The sequence below is a fragment of the Pleurodeles waltl genome, chromosome 6 (genome assembly GCF_031143425.1).
Source record: "Pleurodeles waltl isolate 20211129_DDA chromosome 6, aPleWal1.hap1.20221129, whole genome shotgun sequence".
Taxonomy (NCBI): domain Eukaryota; kingdom Metazoa; phylum Chordata; class Amphibia; order Caudata; family Salamandridae; genus Pleurodeles; species Pleurodeles waltl.
The window spans coordinates 605,043,685-605,059,555 of NC_090445.1; the positions used below are offsets into that span (position 1 = coordinate 605,043,685).

A 15,871-nucleotide genomic window follows, 5' to 3' on the forward strand; every position below is an offset into this window, starting at 1 on the left:
ATCTCAGGCTATGTATGGGTTTGGTTTCAGTACAATCAGTGCTTGTCTGTGCCGGTCTAAGGTTCAGTTGCTTGAGTATGAGGGGTTTTCCAGTTTCATGTGACATATTTTCTGACAGTGCCAGCATTTCTGGAATGAGAGTGATTCCGTGGCCTCTTCTTCTATGGGAATTCAGAAATGAATGATCGTGTGAAGTCTTTTAGTCCACACAGTAAAATATTGTTGTCTGTGTATCTTTAATCAGAGACGTTAATGCCCGGATAATGGATCAGAATACATACTTATGTCGTGCACAATGGATAAGGGAGCCGGGCGGCCCTACAAACGCCCCTAGCACGTTTTGCACGGTCTCCATACAGTGTTTTGTAGCACAACGACGCCTCGTCGGGGGTAGTAAGCGCTATATAAATACAACACACTGCAGTGAATTGCAGCTGAGTCACGTTGAACGATTAACTTTCACCGCCAGGTCATCTGGATTCTAAAGGTCAGAAAAGGTCTTAAACGAGCAGTGGAGGGGCCTCTAGACCCTGAGTATGAGAAGCTGACAGAGCTGTGGCCGTACTGGGGGAGATTGGCTGCAGGAGATATTCCCGACAGAGACACAATTTGTGTTGCACAGGCTTGCGATGCTTTCATCTTGCATGTTGTACATTGCTGCCCCCGGCACTCGGAGAGCTCGCGCTGATAGACATCGCTCCTCCATCACGCTGCAGTACACCGTAGCTGCAGTCAGACTGTAATTGTGTGGGCGTGACAGTAGTCACCCCTGGGCGCCCCAACACCTTGCGCGGGTGATGCGCACCCGCCTCACTGTGACCTTCCGCCCTCACCTCTCCTCCTACTCCACCCTCCACCCCCCAACCCCACCACGCACACACTGTCCCACGTAGCCGCGCCACGCACTTTTCAGAATTTGACACGGCGGCGGTACCGTGGCAGCCGTCAGTGTCAATTAAGCGCCCCAGGTAACCAGACGGGGGCTGGTAATCCCTTCACGGCGGGGACTGCTGCGGAATGTGGGCTGCCGGCCCAGCGGAGGTTTCGGCATGCCCAAATCTGTATCCTGCTGTAGTGTAAATAAGGCGGCTTGTAGGTAGCATTACCGTAGAGCAGGCCGGGGCAGCGAGAGCTTACACAAGCTGCGGCTTGGCGTCCCCGGCAGGGCAGGGACTCGTAGTCCTGAAAGCATGCACTGCATGGAAATATTTGAACAAAGTCCCAGTGTGTTCCTCCTCCCAGTGCCAATCACTGGTCGGGCAAGAACATTCCCCTGCTGTGAAACCCCGGTTCCCACAGGTAGGAACGAGCACTGCCTGACCTACCACCGACCCTCCCGTCGCCGAGGAAGTGATCCTGTTTCACCAATGTGCCGCCGGTTTCAACATCTTCCCTCGCTCTGACAGATGCCGCAGTTGTTATTTACATAGCAAAACTGACGATTTAAAATCAACTCACAATCCAGGTTGTCTGCGTAGACAGAGAATGTCTAAAAATGTTAAAAGACACACAACATGGCTTTATACGCATACACTCAAGGAAGTTTAAAGAGCCAACTATGAATACTCATTGAAAGCGACGGCATTGTAACATTCAATAAAATGAGGCTAAAGTCAAAAGTAAAGTTAGGTTTGGGAAGGGAACAGGACAGGGTCAAATAATTACCTGAATTTAGTTAAATGCATACATTGAAAATTAAACACGTTTAAAATAGCCTATTTGAAAAGTTGTATGCCTTAAAAATAATACATTGTTCCAATTTACGTACTCACAATCACAAGAAACCCAGAATAAGTATGTAAACAAATATATGTCCTGACAGAAAATTCTGTGCCAAAGATTTGGGGATAGTTAAACAGTACTTATAGAACAAGGAACATGGGGACAGATGTATCAAAGGTTTTTACTCATTCTAAGTCTATGGGAAAATGTGTTCATACATATGGCCCATAGCTTTTAATTAAAATGAAAAATCTATAGAGATATATTTAAAAACTTGCATAAGCCATAAAGTTACAAGAGTCTGTATGTTCCTGTGTATTATCAGAGTCATGTTGACTTGGGCAAAACAAGCAGGGTGGGAGTAGGTACTCTTGAGTACTACTCTGGGGGGTTGTATGACAGAACAATGCATTCTGTTGCAACGCATGCCGTTACCCTGTGTGCGTTACAACAAGAATGCCATTACCACGCATAACCTTTATCATGCATGTCTTCACAACTAATTATGTTGTAAAAGCATTTATGTTACAGGCATGTAAAAGTTTTCCCTGACCCCTGCCCTGAGTCCTAAACGCAGTCCCCAGCGTGACCTCCCCCTACCCCTTCTAAAAACTACCCAACCCCTGCTCTAAACCCTAAAGCCAGACCCCAGCGTGACACCCCCCAGCCCTTCTAAAAACGACCTGACCGTAAGCCCTAAATCCAGACCCCAGCGCAACACCGCCCCCCCCCCAAGCCCTTCTAAAAAAAAAAAAATTGCCGTCCTCTGCCTTGAACCCTAAATCACTACCCGCCCTGAGCCCTAACACTGTCCCCCTGGCCAAGCCTGAAAACTGTCCCTCCTGCCCCCACCTAAACCACCCCGCTTCAGGCCCTAAAACTGTCCCCCCACCCCCTGAACCCTAAAACTGTCCCTCCACCCAAGCTCATCAGGCCCAAAAACCGCCTGCACTAAGCCCGCTCCCCCGCTCCAAGCCCTAAAACCATCCCCGTCCCTTTAACTCCACCCTGAGCCCTCGCGCCCCAGACCGGAAAACCAACCCCTGACTGCAGGCCCAATCCCCCTTACCTCCGTCTCCAAGACGAAGAGCCAGCTCCTCCGAGGTGTGGCAAAGGTCGTTCAGAGGAAACTGAAGGATCTCTCCGTTTCCTCTAACGATACCAATAGTCTTTACCTCCATTGCCAGGCATAGCCCTTACCATGCATACCTTGACATGATAATTCATTGTCATGGTATGCATGGTAAAGGCTATTTGTGGTAATGACGCATGCGTGGTAAAGGCTATTCGGGGTAACAGCTGCGTTGTAATGGCTGTTTCCCACTCTGGGGCAGTATTCCTGCTAGGAAATGAACCTTGTCATCCACTATCTCTACACCCCCCTCTCCTAATTCCAGGGATAAGGACATTTCCAGATGCGTATGTCACTGACTTGCTATCGCTGTCCTCTCTCTTACAGTAATTCTTACTATGGGAAGAAAATTTGAAACCACCATTTTGACCAGCTTGGTGACAGTAATTACTGGAGCAAGACCAGTTCACCCTTCACCAATTTAAATATTTGTCCACTGCCACAAAATGTAGTGTTCCTCTCTCTGATAGTCATTTTTGTTATTGGAAAATTTCCAAATGATGGCATTTTTGGCAACACAATTTCATTTCTGTCAGTGAGATCTAGGCGCTTAGTAAGAGTTTGGCGGGGGCGGAGGCCGCCCGCCAAACTCTTTGGGTTGGAAAACTGCCACTACGGTTTTCTGCCCGCCGGCCCTAGTATGAGTTTTCCGCTGGGCCACTGGGCAGAAACAGCGTTTCTGCCTGCTGGCCCAGCGGAAAACTCACAGCAACATTGACGCCGGCTCTTAATCGAGCCAACAGCAATGTTGTGGTGCATTGGGTACGGCACCACCTGTCGCGCTTTTCACTGCCCGCAATTCGGGCGGTGAAAAGCGCAACGGGGCTGTCCATGGGGGCCCCTGCACTGCCCATACCGAGTGCATGGGCAGTGCAGGGGCCCCAATTGGGCCCCCGGCACCTCATCTCTGCCAGCCTTTGCATGATGGTTGGACCGCCATGCAAAAGTCGGCGGAGAGAGGACTCGTAATTCCCAGGGCAGCGCTGCTTGCAGCGCTGCCTTGGTGGATTAAGACCACCTGCACCGCCAGGTGTTCGACTGTTGGTGCCGGTGGTCTGCCCGTGGCAGCTCCACCAGGGTCGTAATGTGGAGGCCGGACCGCTGCTTTGGCGACAGTCTGACCTGCACCGCCAGTCTTGGAGTCCCAGGACCGCCATACTCGTAATGAGCGGTCTAGTATTTGGAGATGAGAATTTGCCTCATATGTTCTGTTTTAATCACACCATACTCTTAAATCCCTTTTGGCTCATCCCAGCAATGAAACCTTCCCTGACATAGGTGGCTGTTGTACTTGTGGTAAGCTTGTAACATTTGTGGCAAAGATGCCACCATCAATAGCTCACGTCACAGGGAAGCTGCTGTTTTCAACTCTCAGAAACATGGCTTTTTCTGATGATTTGAGCCGTTGTAGTGGACGCCACAGTCTCCCTGGTATATTGAGGGCTCTTGCTTGGCTTCAGACTCAGCTGGCTTGGTCTGCTAAGCCTTCTGGGGGCCTTGTTGTGCTGGTGCACCTGTCAGATTGGATATCATATTCCTGGGTTGAAGGATGTGGCTGTGTTGACAGTGGATCTGACATTGAGTAAGAGGCCGGATCCACTGAGGTTTATGCAGCTTAGTGCACGGACCAGCGGGCAAAGCTTGTTGACATGCGCTCAGAGAAAGTTAAAAGAGAAGTGCTGTGTCTCTTCTTAATCCAGGGGGATTTAGTAGACACTTTTAATTAGTGATATGGTGTTAGAGATGGGGATTTTCTGTGACATTTGTAAAGGACAGGCCAGCCAAGTTCAGTTGTCTGGCGGGGGCAGTGCTAGTTCACAGGGCAATGTATCCTGTAATCTTTTATCCTAGGGGATTGACACACCTAATCCCACATTGAACATGGTTGTGAAATTGGAGAGGTCGGTTCACACAAGGGCAGTTTCTAAAGAAAAAATGAACTTTCAGCGTTTGAGATTCATCCATCGTTATTAGACTTCATACTATGTCCCCTAACTAGCCAAAACTTAATTTTGCACCACATCTTAAAAGCAGTGAGTGGTGCATATTGACTTTGTGACTTTCTGTATGAATAATAAACCTGAAAATGATTTTACCTTGTTATTTCAAAATGTGTGTGATTTAGGCCTTATGAAAAGTTCTTATGTGTAGTGATGATGTTGCTTCTGGCCTGGATAGTGCCACACTGTCCCATCTGCTGCTCCAGGGAGGTCGGTAGGTATGAATGAGTGGTGTGGTTGTAGAACTCATGCCTGCTGTCCCTCATTGAGGGGATGCAGCATAGATACAAAAAAGAATTTTTTTTGGTGCTCACTTGGTCTCACCCAAAGTTATGCAGGATTGATGGATGAGTATGAGACTGTAAAAGAGAGTATGGCTGGGGCAAAGGCAATGAGATGTCCATCCCTATAGATGCTCTGTCTGGGACTCCACAGTTTTACTCTCAGCATAAGTTCTATCTCAGGTGCACCAAGATCCTGTAGAGTGGATTTCAACACATCTTCACTTATCTTAGCCAAAAGGGCAAGAAGCGATTAGTTATCACCACATATTGATACCTATAGGACTAAGACATCATTTGATGAGAGATCCTGTGGCCTTGGGTTCCTTGTCAAAAGCCAGTCTGGAATACACTCTCCTCCATTAATCCCACCATCGACTCAGACTTCAACTAAAACAGTTGCTGATGTGCCAATAAGTCTCCTTTTAGAAGACCCCAACAGCTGTCACCGGAGGCCAAAGTAAATCACTGGTGTGGTTTTGAAAGGGGAGCCACTGCCCCAGGTATGTGATGCAAAGAAATGGTGAAAGAAAGGCAGTGCTATCTGGAAGTAGAATGTGGCCCAAGGACAAAAAGAAACTTTAGTGATCAATGTGACTGCAGGTGAATGTGTATGACAGCTGCCTTATATGGCAAGCATACTAGAGTATAGACTGTTCATTACCTCTAAATATGGCTGATAAAGGAGGGAACCGGTGCAGAGAGAGAGAGCGCGCGAGAGAGAGAGCGAGAGTGATTTGCTCAGAATTCACAATTTGGCTAAATCGGGATGCTAGAATCACAAATAATTTTGAGTTCCCTACTTGCACATTTGGCAAGTTAGCAGCAAGGCCACTCACTCCTAGATAGATTACTGTTTTCGAGGCTGTATATCCCATCAAATACGGAAACTGATTTTTTTGCGGGTTCATGCACAACTTAACGGTGCTACCAAAATAACTCACTTTTTCATTAAAAAAAAACATTGTACTATTTGAATACTTGGACAGTTTTCTTGAAAATGATAAATTAGGCAGAGCTTGGCGTGCAACCGGTGGGAAATGTTAGACCTTTTCAATAGACATGGCGTGCCCTTCTTTGATCGATGGTTAGCTCTACCCCGGTCACATTAAAACGTACTGCTCTTGTACATTTGCACGGTATGTGCTCGCCTGGCATCTGTTGGCTGCAGGACTTGCAAGCTTCTAACATGATTGTTCTTTCCCTCTTTTTAGTACCTTAATACGGTGATCTAACTGCATCGTGCTTCAGTCATCTGATCTGTGTGTTTTTTTCTTCTCCTCCTGAAACCCAGAGATGGCAAGCCCTCAGCGGTACCTGGGAAGCAGCCTGGTGGCCTGGAATAACCTGGCCATTACCATCACGACGCCTTGGCACATTGGGCTGATGTTTCGCACTCGCCAACCAAACGGCATCCTTCTGCGGGCCTCTGCTGAGCAGGCATCCGCCATCACCCTGCAGGTACGCGTGGGTCCTCTCTCGGGTTGTGAATGGGGTAGCATTCTAACCTGGAGATATCTTTGCTCTCTACGGTGAAGCTTGCTGTAGACAGGGTTACTAGTGACCGCCTTCCAGCGCACGCGCCACCACTGAACTGTCTCTACCACCTAGGAGGTCAGTATAAATCAGTATATCCACTTAAGAATGGTGATTGACCGAATCTGTCTCTTCAAGCTTCCAGCCCCGTGACCTGCAGGTTGTATTACGACATTTTCAGTGCGCTGTCTAGCCAGTTTCCACAGGCACATGCCACAAAAAAGTCACACTCTAAAATGGACGTTTAGATTAGCCTTTCTGTTATACCCTGCCCACCTACCCCCAGCTCACTTGTGCCCCGTGGCACCCGCAAATAGACTTACAGGAGGCCCTGATTCGTGCCAGGCATGCCCCCCTCTGTTTGCCGGTGCCACCTACGTTCTAACCGGGACGACTTGAGCCCTTCTCTGCGTAGAGCGCCGCACAGGCTGACCCGTCGCTACCTCTGATCTGTTCCGTCGCTCTCTTTATTCAGGGCTTTTCATACCCCCTAGTACAACCTCCGCTTCCTACATGATGCAGCGCCTAGGTTCCCCTAGTGTTTGTCACATTCATCCAGCTATTTAGAGGCAGTGCCATCTGTTCCTTAGGCTTTTCTCCCTCTATGCTCCAATGCCACCTCTCTCCTCTTGCTCCATCGCAGACTGGAGATTCTCTTGAATTCCCCTGCAATCTAGCACTCACAGCTGCCTGCATTCGGCACTGTATGCTACAGTGATTGTCTGCAGTGGTAGTAAATCTGTCAAATCGTGGCCAGTGCGGAGAAATCATGTCTGTTACTGCAGCGCCATCTGCTGGGCGCATACCAGATCTGCTCGACACAGGGGATGTAGTAAAACAAAACATTACACATAGTCTACGCCACCGTTTTGGCATATATTAGTTTGGTTTGTAAGTTGTTGTCACTGTTACATAAAAAGCGCACTAATGCCTGTGTTCAGTCTGCTTCATGTAAAACTCAGGGACTGCCATTCCTGGGTCAAAACATATAATAACTGCATTCTACCAACTTGAAGTGTTAACATTTAAAGTAGGGTTGGACTCAGACCAAATCCCTACGCTGCTTAATCAGAATCAAGAACCCTTTGTAATGTCAAATGTGTCATCCTAAATTTACTTTTTTTTTTTTCTCCCAAACACCCGTGTTCTGTCACTAGCCTCTGAGATCTGCTTGCGATTCAATGGGTTTTCTATACAGTGAGGCCGGTTCAAGCAAATGGTTTGTGACTGGAGTAGACTGGCAGAACATATTTATTTAGGCGTGTAATTTTGTGAATTTTCTGAGTTCAGTTCTGTCGAATTGTCAGTCTATTACATACTTTACGGCCAATTTACAAGCGGAAGGATACATTCCGAGGTGTGTATTAACTCATTTCACTACACATTGACATTCAGAGTTCGGCAGTCATGGTTGCATCTGTTCTTCCACCTCCCCGCAATTTTACCAACACTTTTAAACAGGACAAATCTGGCGATAATTACCAGGGGAGAATATACAGGTAGATAACGTACATGCAGAATTCAGTTCAGGAGTACCAGATTATGCCACAAAAAATCAAATAATGCATTTTAATGGCGTTAATTCTTTTGTCATTTTTTACATGTTAGCATTGTCCGTGCAAAGGCCCTCATTAGTACCAGTTTAACATCCAAATACAGCAACAAGGTGATCAAGTTAACCTTCACTGCACAGCAATACATGCTGCTTTGTTTTTAGTAACCTTTAATCCGTTTGAACTAGAAACATTGTTTTTATTGTTGTAATTAAAATCTGTAAATTACGCAGTGGATGATAAATTAAGTATCAGATGCGCTATAAATATACAGAAAACAGTACGGTCACAGAATCCCATAATTCCAGTGACCCTGCCTATGGGTGTGTAACACAGTGTCAAGAAGTATACATTTTATTGTGTCGAGATGCAGCTTCTATTTTTTTAAAGTATTTTCCTCCCATAATAAACATTTTTGTTAAAAATATTGCAGATTTATCAGTGCACTTTGCGCTAAATGAACAGGACATTAAAGTCGGGGGCGCGGGCGGTTATGATGTATACAAGCTCTTTGCATCTGACCTCTGATCTGTGTCCGTCTTCCTTGTCGTCTTTGCAGTTGAGCGACGGCCATGCCGTTATGACCCTCCACCGCGCCAGCAGCCGCGTGTCGGTGCTGATGCTGGACCAGGTGAAGGTGAACGACGGAGACTGGCATTACCTGCAGCTGGAGATGAGAAGCCGGAAGGAGAGGCCGGAGACCCACGGCGTGGCAGTCATGACCTTCGATTACGGACTCCACGAGGTATGATCAGAAGAGGGCGAGGGCCATGTGCGGTACCTCCGAGTGTTGAATTCTCCTGTATTGTCCTGTTGCACACAGCTCCACCAGAGCACCTCCAGCCCAGTTTGCAGCACCGCTGGTATGTCAGTACAAAGATTCCCAGAGGCTCCTGTCCAGGCACCTTGATTTCGACTGATAGCATCTGGTAGCCCAACCCTGGGGCCTCCCACACAGCTCTAATGGCGCATTCTGCTCTGACCTGCCGCATCAAGCCTCTTCTAACACTGGGGTTTCATACATGGCTCTACGGTTACGTTTCAGTTTGGACCAACTGCCCCCCTTACGCTGTCCTCACCTAAGAGTGCCCCTCTGTTCTGACATGGCGCACTCCCCTTTATTCCAACAATGGGACGTCAGCCCAGCTTTGACAGTGCACCTCACTCCAGTCGGCAATGCACACTTCTGTCTCAGCAGAGGAACCTCACTCAGTGCTCCGGAAGTGCACCTCTTTTCTGTCATGCTACGCCAGTTCTGCACACCTCAGATCTGACCAACAGCATCACTTGCTATTCCTATACTTAAACCTCGAACACAGCTCTGGAGATGCACTCCTCTCTGAGTTTGGACACAGTTTGCTCTTCCAAAACCGTGACCTCGCACAGAGCTTTAACAAAGTACATACATTTTTTAGCGCACCCCGCGGTTCATTTTCTGGCACCTCGCATAGTGTGAACTCACCCCCTGGACCCACAATGCACCTCCATTCTGGTCTTCGTTTGCCCCATACTGTCTCAGTCCTCGGGCACCACGCAGAGGTCTGGCAAAGCCCCACCGTTCAGACCAACCGCACTGGCGGTACTCACAGCTGCCACAGCAGCAGCACTCTGTTATTGCAGCGCCGGCTCCTCGCACGTAGTTACAAATGCACCGTCAGCTGGCTGACAACACTCTTGTTTCATACGCAGTTCTTACATTTTGCTCTTTTCCTGTAGGTCGTCGTGGACATAGGCGCTGAACTTCATGGAATTAAACTTCGCAACTTGAGTGTGGGAGGCGTGGCCAGCGATGGCGGTGGAGTCCAGCAGGGTTTCCGTGGCTGTATGCAGGTGAGGAAGGGGTATGGCTCATCGGGCTGAAAATGAAACGACCACACACTCACTGTAAGGGGTAAAAGGCCGCTTTAATAGAACAGGTCTGGCAATAAAAAACCTTGGCATTATAGCCTCACAAAACTACCCAAACCTCACTAATACAAAAACCATCACCTAACCCCTCCCCCTCCCTCTAAACTGACCCAACCGCCCCACCCTTTGTCCCATCCCCACCTTGACCCAACCACCCCATTAACCCATCTGTCCTGCAGTCACCTTCTCCAATTACTCTTGACCAGTGCAAATTCCCTACCCTCTCCTCTTTCTGAACTACCCCTTCCCCCCCGAAAGGCCAACAGCATAAACCGATAAATACACAATTCATACCAGACCTGACTATCAGCGGCAATAACATGATAAAACCCCCCCCCCCCCCAAACCTCTACCCCAAACTAATACCCTCAAAACCCATGAACCTATACGGCCAACAAAAAACACAAATAGACCTGCCCTGTTAAAACATTGCTACCATAAAAAACAGCATATCGAAAAGGAGTGAAAAAACCCAACGCTAATGGTAAAAATGTCCCAAAAAATAGACCCATCAAAACAAAAAACCTTAGGTAAATACAATAAGCTAAAGGGAGGGCGGGAGGGCACGAAGACCAAAACGCCCACTGGGTGTGACAACGGCCAAAGAGGCCGCCCACACCCAGCCCCTGTCCTTTATACCTCCCCCCACGTCACAAACCCAGTCCCTTCCCCAAACCAATCCCCAGTCGAGTCTGTGGAACGTTCCACCACAGCCCGATAAACCCGGGGGGAGACGGGCAAGCCCTGTACTCCCCCCAAGTCCCCATCGGGCTGAAAATGAAACGACCACACACTCACTGTAAGGGGTAAAAGGCCGCTTTAATAGAACAGGTCTGGCAATAAAAAACCTTGGCATTATAGCCTCACAAAACTACCCAAACCTCACTAATACAAAAACCATCACCTAACCCCTCCCCCTCCCTCTAAACTGACCCAACCGCCCCACCCTTTGTCCCATCCCCACCTTGACCCAACCACCCCATTAACCCATCTGTCCTGCAGTCACCTTCTCCAATTACCCTTGACCAGTGCAAATTCCCTACCCTCTCCTCTTTCTGAACTACCCCTTCCCCCCCGAAAGGCCACACAGGAAAACCCAAAGGGGTTTTCCTGCCCCACCCAAAAATATTATCTGTCCCACAACCGTTCACCCAATAACTCGGGAATCAACAACCTCATGTCCAGTAAATAGTGCTCGTTACCCAAAACGTCAAATGTACCCCGTCCTGGCGAAACAGATCTACGTCAGAAAGCCCAATGTCCACATGACACAAAACAGAAAAACCTTGAGCTTTACAAAAACTTCATCTCCCTGTTAATTTTACGCCATTGCTTTTCTATGCCCTTGAAAGAATGAGCACCCCTCCATACTCTTCTCGGCATCAAACACGTCCAAACTGTGTGTACCTGCCCAACGTTCCTTAATCCGACAAAGATCCATCTTCATGACCTTTATCAAACCAATGCCTGACAAAGCTACCAAGTTGTTTTCCCCCAAATGCAACACCAATAAATCCGGGCAAATACCCCTTTCCATTTTCTTGGCCAAAACATATAGTAGCTTCTCCCCACTTCATTCCACTCTTACCTACCCAACTAACCCTTATCCTTGAACTATCTAAACCCAATTGCCTCCCAAAATGTCTTGATGCTGCTTGCTTCTCCGCCCATCGAACAAATGAGTGTCCCACAATCCACACGGCGCACACCTTGTCAGGACCCCCGACACAACCTACAAGAGAAAATATGTTAAGTGATGCTTAACAACCTGCAGAACCAAACTTAAAAGTAAACCAGAAACAGCAAAGAGCAAGAGAATTAAGTTAAGAAAAGCAGAGAGGAGCATAGGCAGAAAATAGAGAGAATCTAAACCCTAGATAAAGAACACTACTTAAAAGAACGCACATACTTCTTAAAACAGCCCGATCTCCACCTACTCATTTGTTTAATCAACTGATCAGATTTACCTTGCTTCCGAGCTTCCGTGGCGGCGCCGATCCTAAATGAATGTGTACCAAAATTAGAAGGATCCAACCCCAATCTCCTCAATGCCATCCTCAGTACTGCTAACAGCTGAGAAGCTAATAACCGTGTTCCATCCTGATGAACGAATACATACCTGGAAATATGCGACCCCAACGCTGCAAAATAAAACCAGCAGCGCACCGGGCAATCATTAGAATGAACTGCCTTTAAATACACCTCCTGACCCCTCCCCAACTGGTCCATTTTTGAAAAAGGTAACCATATAGACACACCCCCATCACCTACCTGAACATTGCTGTGAATAAGTCCTTCTTTGCCCTTCACCCCTAGAAGCTCTGAAACGCGAAAAGCACCATGAAACAACCATGACATACAAATCCGAAAAGCATACGCTCCCCAAAACCTCGAATAAAGCCCTCAACATACTAAGTGTAATAGGACGCCTACGATCGCACCTCACGCCCCCGCCCTAGCCCATCCCGCTAAAATCCTCCTACAAAACTCCCCGTCGACAGGGTCATACCCCCAAAAATACTTACCGTAAAAAGAAACACCCGATAACTTACCCGATATAGTAACCGCCGCCAACCCACTCTCAATCTGCTGCATTACAAAATTCACTGCATCCTCTTGCCTGGAATAAAGCGTGTCATCACCTCCCGAACGCCTTACCGCACCCGAATCCAAAAATTCCAACCATGCTTGCCAATAAGCCCTTCTCGTTGACGGAGCTATAGACTGTTGAACCAGCTCTAGAATCCTCAATCTCCTAGGGCCCATAACTCTGGAGGAATAGCCGTCTTCAACACGTCTGCTCCCGGCGCCAGACCACGGAATCTCTGCCACTGAAATCGAGATAACGCATCAGCTATGTCATTCTTAACCCCGGGCACATGACGAGCCTTGAACAAAATGTTGAACTTCAAACAATTCAGCAAAAATATCCTCAACAACTTAAGAACCTTTACATCCTTTGCCTTCTGATGATTCACCAAGTGTACTACAGACTGGTTGTCCACATTGAAAACCACCTTTTTGTTAGCCAGAAATCTGCCCCAAACTGCCAAAGCTACAACCAAAGGAAAAAATTCCAAAAATGCAATGCTAAACTTTGCCCGCTTCCAACTCGCAGGCCATGCCTCCGCCGCCCAATGACCATCCCAAAAAAGGCCAAACCCATGAGCACCAGACGCATCGGAAAAAATCAGAATTTGCCAAAACCAATCGTCGTCATCCACTAGCATCGTCACACCATTGAAATCCTTCAGAAATTCTATCCACATCTTCAAATCCTCCTTTATACCTGCCCGCAGACGAATATGATGATGCGGCAAAAAGGCTCCCCGCATTGCAAAACCAAGCCTGCGGCAGAATGCTCTGCCAACCCTGACCACTTTACAGGCAAAGTTTAAATGACCCAGTAACGATTGCGCCTGCCGCAATTCCAACTTGGGTCTCTTTATCGCATCCTCTAACAAAGAAATCAATTTTTGCACCTTATTCCGAGGCAGCCTCACTTCCATTTTTTCAGAATCCAAATCGATGCCCAAAAAACTGAGACAAGTCGCAGGCCCTTCAGTTTTCTCTCTTGCCAAGGGTACACCCAAAATTAACATAAAACTTTCAAAATCTTGAAGGGCTCTGCCGCAATCACCAGACCCGGCGGCTCCCACAAATAAAAAATCATCCAAATAGTGGGTCACTAAGCCAGCACCTCCAAGGAACACAAAAACCCATTCCAAAAATGAGCTGAACATCTCAAACAAACTACATGACACCGAGCACCCCATGGGCAGCATCCTGTCAACGTAAATGGCATCCTCAAATTGCATGCCTAACAATGAAAAATCATCAGGGTGAACAGGCAATAGCCTGAACGCTGACTCCACATCAGATTTAGCCATCTCCGCGTCCCTACCACACCTCCGAACCAATGCAATAGCCTCATCTATGGAAGCATAATGCACCATCGAATCTTCTCCTGCAATAAAATCATTAACCGAGGCCCCCGCGGGCCAAGACAAATGATGTATTAATCTAAACTCGCCCGCCTGCTTCTTGGGGACCACCCCCAAAGGAGAAATAGTCAAATTTGCCAAAGGCCAAGCTAAAAAGGGGCCCACTATCCTGCCCAAATCCACCTCCTTCTTCAATTTCGCCCTCACCACCTCAGGATGTTCCCTCGCTGACCTCAAGTTATTGGCCCATCTTCTCAATCTCGGGCCCTGATAGCGCAACCTAAAACCTTCCAAAAAACCACTAAACAAAACCTTGGCCTCTTCCTCAAGTGTATAAAATTGTAGCCAGTAAGCAACAGTCTCAAAATTAATAGGCGTAGGGCCCTTTTCCCGTAACATGTTGTGAAGAACCTCGACCTCTATCAACGCCTCTGGCCTGCGGCCCATGCCAGGTCCACTGAAAACCTCAGAGACACTGGAAAACTGGATGCTTTCCCCCACAGTTGGAGCAATCATACCTGAACTTGCACTGCTGTCTATTACAGGTGCCACTGTTGTAAGACCAGCATGCCCCATTCGCCTGAAACTGCCCTCGGTGCCCAAAACCCACCCCAAATTGGGAGGGACGCCCTTGAAAGGGCTTATACAGCACCAGTAACCCACTCGCCGTATGAGTTGTGGGCGCGTTCCTCGCCGACCTCAACCATTGCATCCACAATTCCTGATCAATTTCACCCCACATCTTCGACGGGTCCATAGCCTTCCTTGCCCTAAACTCCTCATCATACCTAAACCAGCCAAAACCACCAAAATCCATCTGAGCCCTACGCACTACATCCATGTACTTCATCAATGCTACGCAAGAATCCTGATGCTTCTCACAATATACGCTGGCATAAATCAAGAAAGCTGACGTCCAGTTCTCAATCGTAGTAGGAACTCTAGGTCTCCTAGCTAGTTCCCATTCCTCCTCTTTTGAACCCTCTTTTGCCTGAACCTCCTGATGAAGCAACTTAAAAACGTCCACGAATTCATCCTTCCAAATCGTTTCCTTCAAACTCGGAGTGAGATGCGCCCCCAAAGGCATCAACACTCCCATATATGGTAACCTTTTAGCCTTAACGCTTCCTCCAATGCCCTCCCCACCCATGTGCTTAGACCCCGCCTGTGCTCCATCACCCTCTTCCGCCTTATTTGATGACCCTTCAAACCCAGCACTTACCCCCAACTTACCGACCTCCGTGACCACGTTCGCTTGAATTGCAGCATCCACCTTATGACTTATTTCTTTATCACCCTGCAAATACGATGCCCTTGAACAACCAAAAGCCCCACGACCAAAACTCCCACCCTGTGGTATCACAAAACCACCCAACCCTTCCTCACCTCTTGGAAAACCGCTTGCCGACAATACATGTGACCGATCTGGCACATGGCCGCCCTGAACCGCACCAGGCGTTTCTCTCTGAATTCGATCAGACTGCTTGGAAGGAACTTGAAATTCCAAATCTTCCTCATAATCAAGCAGATCGTCGCACCACTCATCCCAACCATCCCCAGCGCCCTGGCTAGTAGATGGCTGAGCGTCGCGAACTCTAGATGCATCCCTCGAAGTCAGGCGGACCGCTCCGGATCGCGCCCTCCCTTCTTGCCGGTGTGCTGAAGGCGCTCGGACCTTCACCGGTGTGCTCCGGTCACCAACCATCCGCCCAGATGGCCGATAAACCGCCTTCACCCCCTGCCCGCCCGAAGCAGGAGGCGTGTCACACCCAGAGGGTCCCTCACCAAAATTCGC

At 48.1% G+C, this 15,871-nt stretch overlaps 1 protein-coding gene across 2 annotated transcripts in view; it reads left to right on the forward strand.

Annotated features, from left to right (window-relative positions):
• The window catches only part of CELSR2 (cadherin EGF LAG seven-pass G-type receptor 2), a 301,695-nt gene that overhangs the window by 183,424 nt on the left and 102,400 nt on the right, over positions 1-15,871 (forward strand). For both annotated transcript variants that reach the window (XM_069238878.1, XM_069238877.1), the window contains exons 9-11: positions 6,430-6,596; positions 8,784-8,969; positions 9,941-10,054. In XM_069238878.1, the coding sequence (XP_069094979.1) occupies positions 6,430-6,596; positions 8,784-8,969; positions 9,941-10,054 (467 nt within the window). The remainder of the gene's footprint in view (positions 1-6,429; positions 6,597-8,783; positions 8,970-9,940; positions 10,055-15,871) is intronic.